At 43.2% G+C, this 17,778-nt stretch overlaps 1 protein-coding gene across 2 annotated transcripts in view; it reads left to right on the top strand.

The window, feature by feature from the left end:
• ARFGEF3 (ARFGEF family member 3) overlaps positions 1-17,778 on the top strand; it is a 117,150-nt gene that overhangs the window by 14,277 nt on the left and 85,095 nt on the right. For both annotated transcript variants that reach the window (XM_069725953.1, XM_069725952.1), the window contains exons 4-6: positions 372-503; positions 3,915-3,983; positions 5,194-5,316. In XM_069725953.1, coding sequence (XP_069582054.1) covers positions 372-503; positions 3,915-3,983; positions 5,194-5,316 — 324 coding nt within the window. The remainder of the gene's footprint in view (positions 1-371; positions 504-3,914; positions 3,984-5,193; positions 5,317-17,778) is intronic.

Raw genomic sequence — 17,778 nt, 5'->3', positions numbered from 1 at the left:
TTATATGAGGCCACATGCATGATACCTGGCAAGAGGGCATCACTTCAGGTTCCACCCTTCCTCCTGATGTCCTCTCTGTGACCGCCTACCTAAACAGACATTTATAACACATACTAAGGTCATGGTATAAATGCCTTTGACTACAATAACCAATTAATAGAATTTTCTGCCATTTCTGATGACTTTTATACATAATGAGACATTATTTCGGTCCATAAACCTTCTAGCAGAAATATGGGCTGAACATCTACATCTAAAAAATAAAACCTTCTTTCTTGGATAGGAAAATGAGTTTATATCTGGACGGCTGGTCGCACAGCGATAATGACCTCAGAGCTGACTCACTGCTTCTCCGTTCCTTTTTTCTATAGAAACTTCTCGCTGACGACAGATTTGTATCCGTGGAAACAGAACCTGATGAGCGTCAGCTACTTAACCAAATGCTGAGTGCCGTTAAAGTGACCCCATCTCTATATGAGGATCTGCAAGTTGAGGTTATGAAAGTAAGTACTTCCCAATGTGATAATGATCCCGTACGATACATCGCAGCCACAAAGCGTCGGGTCATGAGTCAGTGTTGGATTTCTATATCGTTGATTTTGTGTTGAAAATAGATTCTATATGCGTCTACAGTACAGGGAGATTCACTGGTAGGAGACCCCCATTGTAGTCTCGTAACTCGCGTTCGGGTGAAGCAATCTGAATAATGCCCTACATACCTTGACATGTGTTATCGATTGCATTGCATTCAATGCTGGAAATGACCTCCGCTTTCTGCCAGACAAATTTCGACGTGGCGCTCCATGTTCCTTAACATATCGGTAAGCTTATCGGAGAGATTAGCAGCAATTTCACGTTGGATGTTTTCCTTCCAATCTTCCTTCAGTCCAAGGCTTGTTTTGATAGACCCCAACAATAGAAGTCTGGTGGTGTCAAACCGTGGTGGCCAAAGCACCTTCATCATTATTCTGTTGCTAAAAAAGAACTACATTTCTGCCATGTTCCTGTTCCAACTGTTCGTTATCTCCCGAGGTTAAACGTTGCGATGGCTGTCCGGCACCTACCTCATTGTACAAAGTAGCATGCCCATGTGCTGGCCCAAAGCTCCAGATACCGAAGATTAAGTTTTTTACTTCAGATTGCTTCATCTTGGCGCGAGTTCTTACAGAATATTCGAGGGCTCTTTTGAGTGAATCTCCCTGTGTATGCACTTCTAATATAGAAATGATATAGTTTACACATTAGCTTACATAAAATATTGTTTCACAATTATCAAAATGTTCTAGTTATTTCTACCTCAGCAAGTGATATCATAAGTCATATAATAGGATGGGCCTGTGCAGCAGGCGGAAGACAGACTAATGCCTTGTGTGGTAAGAATCCACTCAGTCCAGTGATCGTGGGGATCCTAGTGATTTATTGCTTAGGTTGGAAATTTACATGGGTTATTTTAGTGAAAAAAATTAAGTAAGTAATTTTTAAATAAGTAATTTTCAGACTTCGTGAAATTCGAGCCATCATTTCGTGACCAGCTACCCATGTTCCAAGAATTGTGTCAGGGCGTGCATCAGGGGAAGGGAGGAATGTGCAGCTCCTTTTCAGCTTTCTTTCCTGCCCTGCATTGATTCGAAAGATCAGGCAGGGAGAGAGAGAACTGTGCAGCTGCTCACTTCTCCCAGTGTTCAACTTTATTTTCCTCTTGATAAAGTGTGTGTGTCAAAGTCCAGAAAAACAGACTTTTTGTAATTTTTTTGATAATTTTAGAAAATTAAAACTTGCGTTACCACCAAATTCTGGCAACCATCACTTTTTTTTTTCTGAGCTGTTAGGTGTTTTTTTTTTTCTGGCCAATGTTGCAGGTTTTATTTTACTGTCGCCATTTTGGGGTAGATACAACTCTTTGAAATAATAAAGTTATTAATATGCAGTTTAAAAAAAAAATTATACCCTATCTTTTAGCATTTTTATTTATTTGGTCTCCCTTGGGTGCTTAATCGTGCAATTGCTTGATTGCGGGTTCAATAGAGTAGTGTAATTCTAGCAATCTCCTTTTTAAAATCTTCCTTTGACAGGGCTTATCTTCGTTTTATAGGTTGTAGTAGCTATAGTGAAATCAAACACAAGTATTTACCCTCCTAGAATTCAGCTCCAGTCTCTATTTGTCTGCAGTGCTGATGTCGCATCGACAGCGCTGCAGCCAATCCGTGAGCTCAGTTGCTCTCTAGAGTTCACTGATTAGCTGCAGTGCTGTTGATGTGACTTCAGGACTGCAGACAAACAGAGACTGGGACAACAGTGGAGAGCCACCATTGGACCCGGGAGGGTGCATACTACCAAAAAAAAATGAAATGACAGCTAGGAACAGTTTATAGGAACAGAAGGTGCCCATGACCGATCTGACACGTTTTGACTGACATGTCCTAAAATTCTTTTGATCACACTGTTGTGTAAATGTAAACTTGAAAAACTCCCCTAAATGTATGCAGTATACCCTCTGAGGCTGTCGTGGCATTTTACAATTTGTGAGTAGCACTGTGTGCTTAGGAACCAGAAGAACCTGTCTGCTTTATAGCACCAGAGCCTGTGTTCCTTGTCAGCATGTGGTTCACTCGGATTGGAGGTTTAATAGACAGATGGTAAAAACACCTACTATATGTCATTGGAAATAATCTGCTAAATTCTGGAAAAACATATGCACAACACTACAAATAGCAGCAAGCAGCAGTGCTGTGTGTGCACAGTGTGTGTCTGTCAGCACTCTGAATAGTAAAGGTAGGAAGCTTACATACAATAATTGGCAGATCAATGGTTAAAGGGAATCTGTCAGCAGGATTTCACACCCCAAACCATGTATATGCTCATGGATAAAAGTCCAGCAATACCTTTACATGGCCAGTCCTTTCCTCTATTACTGAGAAATCAGCGTTTGTATTACTATGCAAATGAGACTGCTGGACTATGGTAGATCTGAAGCATCTATCACTCCAGCTCTATTCCCCACCCAACACTGCCTGATAGTCTCTGTGCTGTGTGACTTCAGGCAACGGAGCCATCAGCCAAGCAGCAGGAGCCGATTCTGGGAAGAGAATAGAGCTGGAGGGATCAGTTGATTTCTCAGTAATGGAGGTGACCATGTCCAGATATTGTCTTTGAAAGAGCCATGTACATGGTAATAGATTGGGGAGAGAGAATCATGCTGACAGATTCCCTTTTTGAATAGCGCCATAATTCCCAATAATCCGGTGTAAGTAGGTGCAGCTATTGGCAATAATTAATTTGTTTTTCGCATTCTTACCTTACTGTGATCACCTACAGTATATCGTTTGTAGACAGTAAAATCACTCATGTAATTTAGACGTCCGTAATGGACGCAATCAAAGAGAAGAAAGCGCAAGTGATCACGTCAGGATTCTAAAAAATCTTTCCAGCCAGCACGCACTCTGCATTTACCAATTTATCTGTCCGCGTAAAAGAAGCCTAAGGCTATGTTCACACCGTGCGTTTTTTAATGCAAATTTTCCGGTGCACTTTACAGTACCAGCAAAGTCTGAGATTTCAGGACTCTCATGCACACAGCTTGGGGTTTTTTTTTCTGACTATACAGGTTATTTTTTTGCAAAATGCAGCATGTCGCTTCCTTTCAGCAGGTATCAAAAATGCTGCTTTTTTTGGTGCCAAAACCTGACGAAGTTGAATCGGATTTTTTTTTTCTGCACTAAATTGTATCCGCATGCACCAGGGGCAAATGTACCCTGACAAGAGTAAAAATAAAATGCAGCAAAAACTGCTTCTTTACTGCCAAGAGGGTAGGTTTTGCTGCAGAAAAAAAACGCATCAAAAACGCAACGTGTGAACATAGCCTTAGAATCCTGTGCATCTAGAATTGCTGCTAATTACTGTTCTTATTTGTGTAGGTGTTACTCTGCATCACGTACACGTCCACGTTTGAGCTGAATGGCAGCTCCGTCCTAAAGATTGCGGAGGTAAGTGATGGTAGATTTAAGTATGCTGCGCCATTCCAGATCTACAGAAATGGGCTGCTCCCAGTCCACTGTATAGCGTGTATGCATTTCAGACCATATACCTGCTCCAGCCACATGTTTCATGAAGGAACTATTAAACCTCGGTCTCCAGTTAGTACCAGCATATATGTATGATTATGTACGTGGCTCTATTTTTCCACATCTCATATCTGCGCTCCATGGTTCAGTTTTTCTCTTTGTGTTATGCTTTTTGTAGTTGTGTTTGGCTTGCCATAAAAAGGCATGAAATAATAAGAGTCCATTGCACACATCCTAGCTGCTTAATTCCATCGCATTTTCCTTGGCCCCTTACAACCCATTGCTTTTTAGAGGTATCCTGTTATTTACTAATGTATGTATGTGGATAAGTTACTTTTATTTTTTTTTCATTTATCTGATCGCCCATTATATCTATAGAGAGAGTTTAGTTAAAAAGGAAGGTCTTGTATAATCACTCCCTATACAGTTTCCAGTATTTTAGCCTATTACTTGTGTAAGTGACCGTATTACACCGAGACACAATAATAATGTGAAATATACTGGGGAAACAGCCACTCTCATGCCTACCTTTCATCTTTATTGAACATTTTTTTTCATTTTTTTGCATAGTTTATGCCCTTTTGGTGTTGGCTTGGGGATTTGGTTGTGTCTGTCCTCGTGGGGTGTACTTATATAGTGCTGGGCTGCCCGCCTGATGTAACAGTATGGGTGTAAGCCAGACTCTGTGTGTGACTGGCGCCCTATACAAGCCATATCCGCGTACATTTGGAATACTAGGCCACCATCCCTCCATGAATGGTCGGTGTGTAGGCGGTTGTTTCATCGGTATTTTGCACCAACGCTGCCTCTGCCTTTACCAATGGGGGCTGCTTCTTCCCGCGGTGCATTAGTACATTTTTTTTCTTCCTGTTCTTTTCTGTGTATACTATAATAAGTGGGGAAGGTATTTTCAGGGTGTGAAATAAGTAGTTACCTTTTTCATTTATTTATGTCCTTTACACCTTTTTGAGACTTTTATGCTGTGAACCGATGGTCCTGACATTTAACGGTATCAATATAGTGACTCCTAGAGAAAATCTGTCAAATCTAGTCATAGGGGAGAAACTGGTATCTTGCGTTCAGTTATTCTTTTGTAGATTGTTACCTTAATATTACTGCTGTTTTCCCGCAGATCTGCATTGAAACCTATGTATCAAGCTGTCATCAGCGAAGCATAAATACGGCTGTACGAGCCACGCTCAGTCAGATGTTAAGTGACTTGACGTTACAATTACGTCAGAAGCAGGATAGCCCGGTGAGACTTCTTAGATTTCTATATATTTTTTTTCTTGTATTTTCTGCAGGTAAATCTATGCTTCAGACAATGCCTGGGATTAGCAGTAGTGATGAGCGAACGTGCTGGGATAAGGTGTTACCTGAGTGCAATCTTTTGACCCCTGTAAATATTTTACAAGTACAAGTTATTGTTTTTTCATAAAAAAAATAAATAAAAAAGTTAAAAAAAATAAAACATGAAATTTAACAAAAAAATTTCAATTAAAGAAGAGTAGAAAGGAGGAAAAAATGAAACCATTAATCTTCTTTACTATTCTACTTTTCTAGTAGTCAAAGGGTTCTTCTCGAGTTTATATCTTCAGGAGCGCAGCGCTCCTCTGCCTCCCAGCTGTTTGCTCTGCTGTGATTGGGGTGCCCCCCTGAAGGACAGGCTGCGATCCTTACTTAGGCATCCATCCACTCTGAGACTGCAGGGTGGCCGGTAACCTAGGCAACGAGCTGTACACTTAGTAAAAATAATTCTCAAGGATGGAGGGATTATTAATTCTAAGAGGTAAATTGCAAAGCTGGTTGTTTTTATAAGCACTTTGCAATTTTACCCATTTATGAACTTCAGACAACCCCTTTAAATGAGAACATACAAAATTGCTCTTAAACCACTGTATGTGAGGTTTGTGCACACGACGTCATTTTACAGGCAGATACCAAAAAGATGCCTTAAGATGTTTCAGGAAAGAGGTGCTGCGTGCATATACCCTAATGATGTGCTAGTGCTGAGTTTTTACAGCCGAAATTGAGTGGAAACTCCAAATCCATCTCCAAAAACTCAGCAAAAAAACGCCGAGTGAACACACTCTATGGCTGCGGTCACACTAGCAGTATTTGGTGAGTATTTTACATCAGTATCTGTAAGCCAAAACCAGGAGTGGAACAATTAGAGGAAAAGTATAATAGAAACATTTGCACCACTTCTGTATTTATCACCCACTCCTGGTTTTGGCTTACAAACAGGGGTGGATTAAGGGTAGCCAGGGCCCCGGGCTGTTCAGACACTGTGGGCCCCCCCCCCCCCGGTCATGTGACGGGGGTCATGTGACAGGGGTCATGTGACGGGGGTCATGATATACCCGAACCAGATTATTCCAGAAAAATGGCCGGGCCCTTCTCTACTGTAACCTATTAAATATTTGTTAAAATCTGCAATACAATTTAGGTATATTTTGACCAATAATATCACATACAAGGAACAAATACCACCGCACCATGACCAGACCACAAATTACAACCACAGTGATCGAATAATATCACATACAAGGAACAAATACCACAGCACCATGTCAAGACCACATATTACCACCACTTGGTGACCAAATAGCACATACAAGGGACAAATACCACAACACCATTTCCAGACCACATATTACCACCACATAGTGACTGAATACTACAATACTGATCAGTAATAAAAAAACAAAAAACACAATACTATCACCATAAGTGCCAGTATTCACAGGAGATCTGTACTTAGTATGCAGTGTCTGTGTAGAGGTAATACAGAGATCACTGGTGGTATTATACACAGGACCTCTATATAGTATACAGTGTATAGTGTCAGTGTATAGGTAACACTGACTCACCAGTGACGTCTCTAGGTGAAGTCCTTCATCTTTCATCCAGCACAGACCGCCATCATTTCTTCCAGCCAGGACTCGTTTCTGCAGGAAATAACAGAGTTATCTCGAGCTCCGCTTGCAGAACACATTACTTAATTTTTCACAACTTCTACATTACACCACATGAAGAAAAAAAGGCGATATAGTGTCACTCTGCACAGTAACAGGACCGACCCCCATTTAAAACAGTATACTCAAAAAATAAAATAAATACATCACTGCATTAATAATATCCCTTAATTAGCCCCTACAGTAATAATATTCCACATCCTGGCCCCGTGTGTCTCATTCCTGGCTCCAGCCATATGTTCTCCCATCCTACCCTCATGAGTATCCATTCTACCCCATATGATCTCTACATCCTGCCCCATATGTCTCCATCGTATCCATCCTGCCCCATGATCCCATCCTGCCCCATGTCTTTCATTCTGCCCCGTGTCTCCAATCATGCCCCATGTCTACATTCTGCCCATGCCTCCAGTCCTGCCCCCAGTGTGTCCAGCAATCTGCCCCAGTGTCTCCCGCATATTGCCCCCAGTGTGTCCAGCATTGCCACCAGATAGTGTGTCCAGCAATCTGCCCCAGTGTGTGCAGCAATCTGCCCCAGTGTGTCCAGCAATCTGCCCCAGTATGTCTAGCATATTGCCCCAGTGTGTCCAGCATATTGCCCCCAGACAGTGTGTCCAGCAATCTGCCCCAGTGTCTCCAGCAATCTGCCCCAGTGTCTCCAGCAATCTGCCCCAGTGTCTCCAGCAATCTGCCCCAGTGTCTCCAGCAATCTGCCCCAGTGTCTCCAGCAATCTGCCCCAGCGTCTCCAGCAATCTGCCCCAGCGTCCTCCAGCAATCTGCCCCAGCGTCCTCCAGCAATCTGCCCCAGCGTCCTCCAGCAATCTGCCCCAGCGTCCTCCAGCAATCTGCCCCAGCGTCCTCCAGCAATCTGCCCCAGCGTCCTCCAGCAATCTGCCCCAGCGTGCTCCAGCAATCTGTGCTCCAGCAATCTGCCCCAGCGTGCTCCAGCAATCTGCCCCAGCGTGCTCCAGCAATCTGCCCCAGCGTGCTCCAGCAATCTGCCTCAGCGTCCTCCAGCAATCTGCCCCAGCGTCCTCCAGCAATCTGCCCCAGCGTCCTCCAGCAATCTGCCCCAGCGTCCTCCAGCAATCTGCCCCAGCGTCCTCCAGCAATCTGCCCCAGCGTCCTCCAGCAATCTGCCCCAGCGTCCTCCAGCAATCTGCCCCAGCGTCCTCCAGCAATCTGCCCCAGCGTCCTCCAGCAATCTGCCCCAGCGTCCTCCAGCAATCTGCCCCAGCGTCCTCCAGCAATCTGCCCCAGCGTTCTCCAGCAATCTGCCCCAGTGTCCTCCAGTATTGCCCTCAGTGTGTCCACCGTTATAAAAATAAAAAACAAAGTCTCCTCACCTGTCCGCGCTCCAGCGGTGAGCTCCCTCCAACAGAGCACACTCGCCGGCGACTGACAATGACGTCAGACGCCGGCGACGTGTGCGCCTGCGGCCGACATTAGCCGCCAGCCTCCAATTGGCTGGCGGCTGTTGTTAACTATTGACGTGCGGGCGAGCGCCCGCACGTCAATAGGAAACCGCCGCAGCGCCGGAAGGGGCCCGGTGAGCAGATGAGAAGGGGCCCGATGCGGGCCCCCTCTCTCTGCCCACCGGGTACGGCGGGGGCACATAAATGCCGGCGGCGGCTTCCGGCATTCACAGATGATTATCAGAGGGTCAATCTGTGCGGTAGCCCAGGGCCCCCCCAGACCACTGGGCCCTGGGCTACCGCCCATATTGACCATCTGATAATCCGCCCCTGCTTACAAATACTGAGGTAAAATACTGACCAAATACTGCTAGTGTGACGGCAGCCTTTTAGTGGTAGGTCGGTTTATATGTGTTCACGACGTAGAGAGATTTTGACGCCTCCAATTATAAGGAGTTCACCTGCGTCCTGGTGCCAGAGAGGGCTCAATGCCCCTTTGCCACATAAGAGACCACCTTAATAAACATCACATGTATTTGGGGGGCCCTAGTATTCAGATTCTAGCCTTTGCACCAGGAGCTTCTGCAGTTTCCCTATGACAAGACAGAACAAGGAGTGAGTATTGTCATGGGGACGTGGGTTTGGGATGCTGTAGTCGTGCACAATTCACATCCAAAGTCAGAAATGAGGGGAAAAGTTACATTATAAGATCTTAGTTGAAGTTTACTTATTTAATAACTAGCAAAGCTCTTGTGTGAGAGTATAGCTGGCCTCAGCATCCCGACATGCCGTCTGGTGTTACCGTATGCTTGATAATCATGCCATCAAACTTTGTACACAGGGCGTTTCCAGCCCCGCGGTCTTCTGTGAGTCAGCAGACACCTCGGCAGTGGCCATATGTTGTAGTACACATTCTCTGCTTGAATGTGCATCGTTAAGGCTACGTTCACATTAGCGTTTCCCGACGCAGCGTCGGGAAACGCAGCGGCGACGCATGCGTCATGCGCCCCTATATTTAACATGGGGGGTGCATGGACATGCGTTGTGCTGCGTTGTGCGACGCATGCGTTTTTTTTGCCGCAAGCGTCGGGCAAAGAAAACGCAACAAGTTGCATTTTTTTGCATCTAAATTTCGGCAAAAAATGACGCATGCGTCGCAAAACGCAGCGTTTTTGCATGCGTTTTGGTGCATTTTTATTTGCATTGTGCGTTGCGTCGCAGACGCAGCGGCGCACAACGCAAATGTGAACGTAGCCTAATGCAGTTGTGGACTGAGAACTTATTTAGGCAGATGCAGTAAATGAAATAAACACGACAGCTACGAACATGGAAATTCAATTCAATGTATATAATGGCATGTTTGGTTCATGAACAACCCTCTTCTTCTACATTCAGCATTACTCTTATTTAAAGGGAACCTGTCAGCAGGATTGTGCACAGTAACCAACACGGTGTCAGGTCGGCGCCGTTGTACTGATTCAAATGATACCTTTATTGATGAGATCCGTCTTGTGGTTGTTGTTTAATCTTTATTTTCAGTTTTGAGTTAATGATATACCCGTGGTTCGGGGCGCTACTGCACAGGCGACGGAGGCGGCATCTTGTTGGAGTCAATTTTTTTTTGTCTCTAGCAAGATGGCTCCTGCGCAGTAACAGGTATCAGATCGTAATTAGCTGCTACTGTGCAGACATGGACGATGCCATTTTTATATGAATTTATGGATACCATCAAAGAGAAGAATTAAATACACATTATAGACACAATCATGCTGCAGCACTGGTGCCTGCCTGCAGAGGGGGAGATATGTATATATAATCTCCTACAATTCAAATGGGTAAGTAGAATGGATGAAAATCACCTGCTGGTCAATGGGAGGACCCATTTGAATTGTAGGCACATAGCCCGTGAGAGACATGTTTGTCCATTTTAACTGTAGGCTGATGGCTTAAGAGAGGTCTGTACAGTAGAACAGGGACCCATCAGAGGGTGGTCACCTTGCCATGATTGATGGACATACATTAATTGGCCAATTTATGCACTAAGAACCTTCATTTTTGTAAGTATGTAAGTATGTACATCTTACTGAGGAGCAGCACTGTTTAGATATACTGTATATATCTTAACCGTGCTGTTCCTCAGCAAGTTGTACTTACAAAAATGAAGTTTCTTTAGCCCATCAACCACGGCAAGGTGACAACCCTCTGATGGGTCTATATAATTATGGATATATACATACAGTACAGACCAAAAGTTTGGACACACCTTCTCATTTAAAGATTTTTCTGTATTTTCATGACTATGAAAATTGTACATTCACACTGAAGGCATCAAAACTATGAATTAACACATGTGGAATTATATACTTAACAAAAAAGTGTGAAACAACTGAAATTATGTCTTATATTCTAGGTTCTTCAAAGTAGCCACCTTTTTCTTTGACTGCTTTGCACACTCTTGGCATTCTCTTGATGAGCTTCAAGAGGTTGTCACCGGGAATGGTCTTCCAACAATCTTGAAAGAGTTTCCAGAGATGCTTAGCACTTACTGTACAGGTCCTTCTCAAAAAATTAGCATATAGTGTTAAATTTCATTATTTACCATAATGTAATGATTACAATTAAACTTTCATATATTATAGATTCATTATCCACCAACTGAAATTTGTCAGGTCTTTTATTGTTTTAATACTGATGATTTTGGCATACAACTCCTGATAACCCAAAAAACCTGTCTCAATAAATTAGCATATCAAGAAAAGGTTCTCTAAACGACCTATTACCCTAATCTTCTGAATCAACTAATTAACTCTAAACACATGCAAAAGATACCTGAGGCTTTTATAAACTCCCTGCCTGGTTCATTACTCAAAACCCCCATCATGGGTAAGACTAGCGACCTGACAGATGTCAAGAAGGCCATCATTGACACCCTCAAGCAAGAGGGTAAGACCCAGAAAGAAATTTCTCAACAAATAGGCTGTTCCCAGAGTGCTGTATCAAGGCACCTCAATGGTAAGTCTGTTGGAAGGAAACAATGTGGCAGAAAACGCTGTACAACGAGAAGAGGAGACCGGACCCTGAGGAAGATTGTGGAGAAGGACCGATTCCAGACCTTGGGGAACCTGAGGAAGCAGTGGACTGAGTCTGGTGTGGAAACATCCAGAGCCACCGTGCACAGGCGTGTGCAGGAAATGGGCTACAGGTGCCGCATTCCCCAGGTAAAGCCACTTTTGAGCTACAGAGAAGCAGCACTGGACTGTTGCTAAGTGGTCCCAAGTACTTTTTTCTGATGAAAGCAAATTTTGCATGTCATTCGGAAATCAAGGTGCCAGAGTCTGGAGGAAGACTGGGGAGAAGGAAATGCCAAAATGCCTGAAGTCCAGTGTCAAGTACCCACAGTCAGTGATGGTGTGGGGTGCCATGTCAGCTGCTGGTGTTGGTCCACTGTGTTTCATCAAGGGCAGGGTCAATGCAGCTAGCGATCAGGAGATTTTGGAGCACTTCATGCTTCCATCGGCTGAAATGCTTTATGGAGATGAAGATTTCATTTTTCAGCACGACCTGGCACCTGCTCACAGTGCCAAAACCACTGGTAAATGGTTTACTGACCATGGTATTACTGTGCTCAATTGGCCTGCCAACTCTCCTGACCTGAACCCCATAGAGAATCTGTGGGATATTGTGAAGAGAAAGTTGAGAGACACAAGACCCAACACTCTGGATGAGCTTAAGGCCGCTATTGAAGCATCCTGGGCCTCCATAACATCTCAGCAGTGTCACAGGCTGATTGCCTCCATGCCACGCCGCATTGAAGCAGTCATTTCTGCCAAAGGATTCCCGACCAAGTATTGAGTGCATAACTGAACATTATTATTTGATGGTTTTTTTGTTTGTTATTAAAAAACACTTTTATTTGATTGGATGGGTGAAATATGCTAATTTATTGAGACAGGTTTTTTGGGTTATCAGGAGTTGTATGCCAAAATCATCAGTATTAAAACAATAAAAGACCTGACAAATTTCAGTTGGTGGATAATGAATCTATAATATATGAAAGTTTAATTGTAATCATTACATTATGGTAAATAATGAAATTTAACACTATATGCTAATTTTTTGAGAAGGACCTGTATATATATAATATTCATTATGTAAAATAGGAGACGGGTCACTGAGGGATCAGTGACCTGTCAGAAGCCAAACAGATGAATACTTAAGCAGAGCACCACATAAAGACCCACAGGACCGCCCCAGGGCACGAGCATATCATTAACGCAAAAATAAAGATTAACCTCTTCAGGACCTTGCCCTTTTTTGGTTTTGCATTTTCGTTTTTCGCTCCCCTCCTTCCCAGAGCCATAACTTTGTTATTTTTCCGTCAATATGGCCATGTGAGGGCTTGTTTTTTGTGGGAAGAGTTGTACTTTGGAAATACTTTTGGTTTTAGCATGTCGTGTACTAGAAACCGGGAAAAAAATTCCAAGTGTGGTGAAATTGCAAAAAAAGTGCAATCCCATGCGTATTTTTTGTTTGGCTTTTTTGCTAGGTTTACTAAATGCTAAAACTGACCTGCGATTTTGATTCTCCAGGTCATTACAAGTTCATAGACACCAAACATGTCTAGGTTACGTTTTATCTAAGTGGAAAAAAAAATTCCAAACTTTGCTAAAAAAAAAAAAAAATTGCGCAATTTTCCAATACCCGTAGCGTCTCCAATTTTCGTGATCTCGGGTTGGGTGAGGGCTTATTTTTTGCTTTATGAGCTGACGTTTTTAATGATACCATTTTGGTGCAGATACGATCTTTTGATCGCCCGTTATTACATTTTAATACAATGTCGTGGCGACCAAAAAAGTAATTCTGGTGTTTCAAATTTTTTTTTCGCTACGCTGTTTATCGATCAGGTTAATCCTTTTTTTTGTTGATAGATTGGGCGATTCTGAACGCGGCGATACCAAATATGTGTAGGTTTGTTTTTTTTTGTTTTTTTATTGTTTTATTTTAAATGGGGTGAAAAGGGGGTGATTTAAATTTTTATATATTTTTTTTTCCATATTTTTTAAAACTTTTTTTTTTTTTTTTTACTTTTGGCATGCTTCAATAACCTCCATGGGAGACTAGAAGCTGGCACAACTCGATCGGCTCTGCTACATAGGAGCAATCCTCAGATCGCTCCTATGTAGTAGATTTACTGCATTGCTATGAGCGCCGACCACAGGGTGGCACTCACAGCAATCCAGCATCAACAACCATAGAGGTCTCAAAGAGGCCTCTGTTATGCCGATGCATCGCTAACCCCCGATCGTGTGACGGGGGGTCGGCGATGCGCTTATTTCCGGCTCGATAGCCGGAAGCGGTAGTTAAATGCCACTGTCACCGTTTGACAGCAGCATTTAACTAGTTAATGGCGGCGGGTGAATAGTGATTCCACCTGCTGCTATTGCGGTCACGTCAGCTGTTCAAACAGCTGACATGTCCCGGCAGGGGATCTAACCTCCACCGTACTAGTACGGCGTAGGTCGGTAAGGGGTTAAACAACAACCACCAGACGGATTTAATCAACCAAGGTATCATTTTAATCAGTATAATGGCGCCAATCTAACAGTGTCTGTAGGTTACTGTGCACAATCCTGCTGACAGGTTCCTTTTAAAGAGGAGTTGTCACTTCCTGAAACTGAACCAGATAATTAGTGCAGCCCTAGGCTGCTTTCACAACTACGTCAACACCACAGGTTCCTATGCAGAGCGCAGCAGTTAAGATGAGTTCTCTGCTTAGGGAGCACCAAAGATAGTGATGAGCGAACATGCTCGGATAAGGCATTATCTAAGCATGCTTGTGTGCTAACTGAGTGTGTTTGGCGTGCTCGAAAAATATGTTGGCGTTCCCGCGATTGTATGTCTCAGCCACAACCCATACAGGGATTGCCTGTTTGTTATGCAATCCCTGCATGTGTCATGGCTGTCAAACAACTGTGGGACATGCAGCTGCGGGGACTGGAACATATTTTTCGAGCACGACGAAGACACTCTGTTACCACCCGAGCATGCTCAGGTAACGCCTTACCCAAGCATGTTCCCTCATCACTAGTCAGCAATTTATGTTGAGGAATGGTGTCAGTTTAGCGGATTTTCTCATTAAACTTAAGTAATCTTAAAATCCACAATAAACCCAAGTTGCTGCAGATTACCCTTGGATTTGCAGTAAAAGCTCAAATCCTTAATGATCAATTCATTCCTTCACATTTAAACCACTGTCCTCGCATTACTGATGCTCCCGTAGCAATAATACTCTGGTTCTTCGACGGTCACTGTATACCTGGCCTCCTGCGAGAATGTCTTGTTCCATGTAATCACTGCAGCGTTCACGTGGGATGAGGCCTCATCAGATGAGGCAGGTGTACAGACGTCAGGAAAGCATTGCTCAGGGAGGATGCATATGGCGAGCATGGCCAATGAAATCTGCACCAAACTTACAGAATATGTGTGTATATGCAGTTGATTTCCTTGCAGACTCTTGTGGGTATGTCACAGAAAACAAGCCCAATAATTTCCTATGTGTGGACACATCCTATATCTTGGGGCTTTAAAGTGAACCAGTTATATTGGACATACTGTACTAACCAAGGCAGTGTGTTACTCAACATGATATGCTGCTATGTAGCATGTGGAATAAGATTTAGCAGAACTTCTAAAATCTCTGCTTACTTTGACGTCTTATACGGAGGTCTTACAGATCTACAGTACCGATCAAACATTTAGACACAGTTTTTATTCAATGGTTTTCCTTGATGTTGGAATCTGCACATTGTAGATCCAGACTGGCTGCAGCAAAATGACAAAGGAACACATGTGGAAACAAGGCATAAAGTGTGACACAAACCAGAATAGTTGTTATGCCTTAGGCTATATTCACACGTTGCGGTTTTTACCGCGGAACCGCAGCGATTTTGCCGCTGCGGGTCCGCTGCAGTTTCCATAGCGTTTCCATTTCCATGTAAACCCTATGGAAACCGCAAACCGCTGTGCACATGCTGCGGGAAAAACCACGCGGGAACGCAGCGGTTTAAAACCCGCAGCATGTCACTTCTTTGTGCAGAATCGCTGCGATTCTGCACCCATAGGAATACATTGAACCGCTTACTTCCCGCATGGGGCTGTGCCCACGTTGCGGGAAGTAAGCGGCTAATGTGCGGTTCCTACCCGGGGTGGAGGAGAGGAGACTCTCCTCCAGGCCCCGGGAACCATATTTGGGGTTAAAAAAAAGAATAAAGATTCCTCATGGTAACCCCCTTTTTACTCTGACATCTTTACACACCTTTCCGCATTCAAACAGCTTCATCAGGTAGTCGCCCAGAAAGGCTTCCCGTGAACAGGTATGCCTCCTCAAGAGTTCATTTGTGGAATCATTGACCTTCAGAAAGTGTTTGTGTTCATCATGTGTGTTTTTCAGAGGCCGTGTTGGTACACAGTTCCATATAATACTGAGACCTATTCTATAACTGTTCTAAGTAAACCTATGGCACTAACCACTCAACTAAGCAAAGAGAAATGAAGGTCTGTTATTACTTGAACATGGAGGGGGGTCAGTCCGGAAAATTACTAGAACCTTGAATGTATACCTCAAGTGCAATTATGAAAGCCACCAAACTGGCTGTCATGATGACCTCCCCAGGAAACGATGACCAAGAATAAACTCTACTGCAGAGGATAAGTTCAACAGGGTTACTGATGGCCAACAAAACAGCATATTGACATCACCTCAGATATTAATTCTCATAAATGATGCACAGACATCAAATAGCTGAAACCTTGCAATATCAACTGTCGAGGAAAGACCACGAGAAGCAGGCCTTTTAGTCGAATTGCTGCTAAGAAAGTCAAAGGACCGCAAACAAGAATTGATTTGTTTAGGCCAAGCAGCACAAGAAATGGACATTACATCAGGGAAAATTTTGTACTGTGATGTAATAAGTAAAAATTTAAGATTTTTGGCGCCAAGCGCCATATCTTTGAGATGCAGAAAAGGTGAGCGTAGGGTTTTTTCATGTCTGATGCCCACTGTGAAGCATGGAGGCGAAGAGGTCGAGGTTGTTGATTTATTCCAAAATCAAGACACACAGCATGGCTACAACAGCATTGTGCTTAGTTAAAAAAAAGTAACCACTACTGACTACCACATTTTTTGTTCTTGATTTCTTTTAGTGTTTCTGAAAGCCAAAAAGTTGCCATTTGAAATGACTTTAGTTCTGTGCCATGTCTGTGATCTGCTTTTTTTCTACAAAATTAAACAACTGAATGAACATCCTCCAAGGCCGGTGATTCCATAATTTTTTCCAGGGGTTGTATTCCAGGTGACTAACCAATGAAGCTCCTTGTCAGAATGTCAAGGTGATATAAAGCTATCATTGCAGTAAAAGGAGGGGGGGGGGGGTACTTTTATGAATCAGAGGTTCAACAGACATTCTGGATGGTTTCACACGTTTCTTTACTCCTTGTTGCCATATGTATTACTTTATGGTTTTGCTGCCTTCAGACTGAATCTACAATGTACACTTTCCAAAATAAGAACATGAATAAGGAAAACCATTGCATGAACAGGTGTGTCCAGACTTTTTCCCAGTACTTTTTATACAGCGGGTGAAAGAAGTATTAAACATGTCACTAATTTTCTAAGTAAATATGCCATTCCAAAGGTGCTATTGACATGAAATTTTCACTAGATGTTGGTAACAACCCATCCAATCCACACAGGAAAATAAATCAAACCATAAGTGTCCAGAAATTAAATTATGTGTAGCAATAATAATGAGGACTGACACAGGAAAAAACGTATTGAACACATGTTGAAAGAGACGTGCACAAAGCCATAGAAAGCCATTTCACCATCTTAAATCTATCAGTAATTGCAAAGCAATCCTGTCACTTATTAGCTGGTTCAAATGAAGGCCTATAAAATGGTGTCTCATTACCAAGGTGCCACACGAGAAACATCTTATCATGGGTAAAACCAGTGAACCAGTGTCTCAAGACGCTTGCAACCTTATTGTTACAGAAGACTTTCTAGACTACTGAAAGCTCCAGTGAGCACTGTTAGGGCCATAATCCTCAAGTGGTAAGAACATGATTTCACTATAAACCAGCCATGAATAGATGCTCCCCGGAAAAGTTCAGACAGAGAAGTGAAAAGAATTATCAGAAGAGTTGTCCAAGAGCCAATGACCACCTGTGGAAAGCTACAGAAAGACTTAGAAACAGCAGGTATAATTGTTTCAAGGAAAGTGTTCTGCCTTCCTCCACGTATGATGCTTTCTGGATTCTAGCAT

The sequence above is a fragment of the Ranitomeya imitator genome, chromosome 5, assembly GCF_032444005.1.
Source record: "Ranitomeya imitator isolate aRanImi1 chromosome 5, aRanImi1.pri, whole genome shotgun sequence".
Lineage (NCBI taxonomy): Eukaryota > Metazoa > Chordata > Amphibia > Anura > Dendrobatidae > Ranitomeya > Ranitomeya imitator.
The sequence above is the reverse complement of the archived record's forward strand: the minus strand, read 5'-3'. Positions and strand labels throughout refer to the sequence as shown.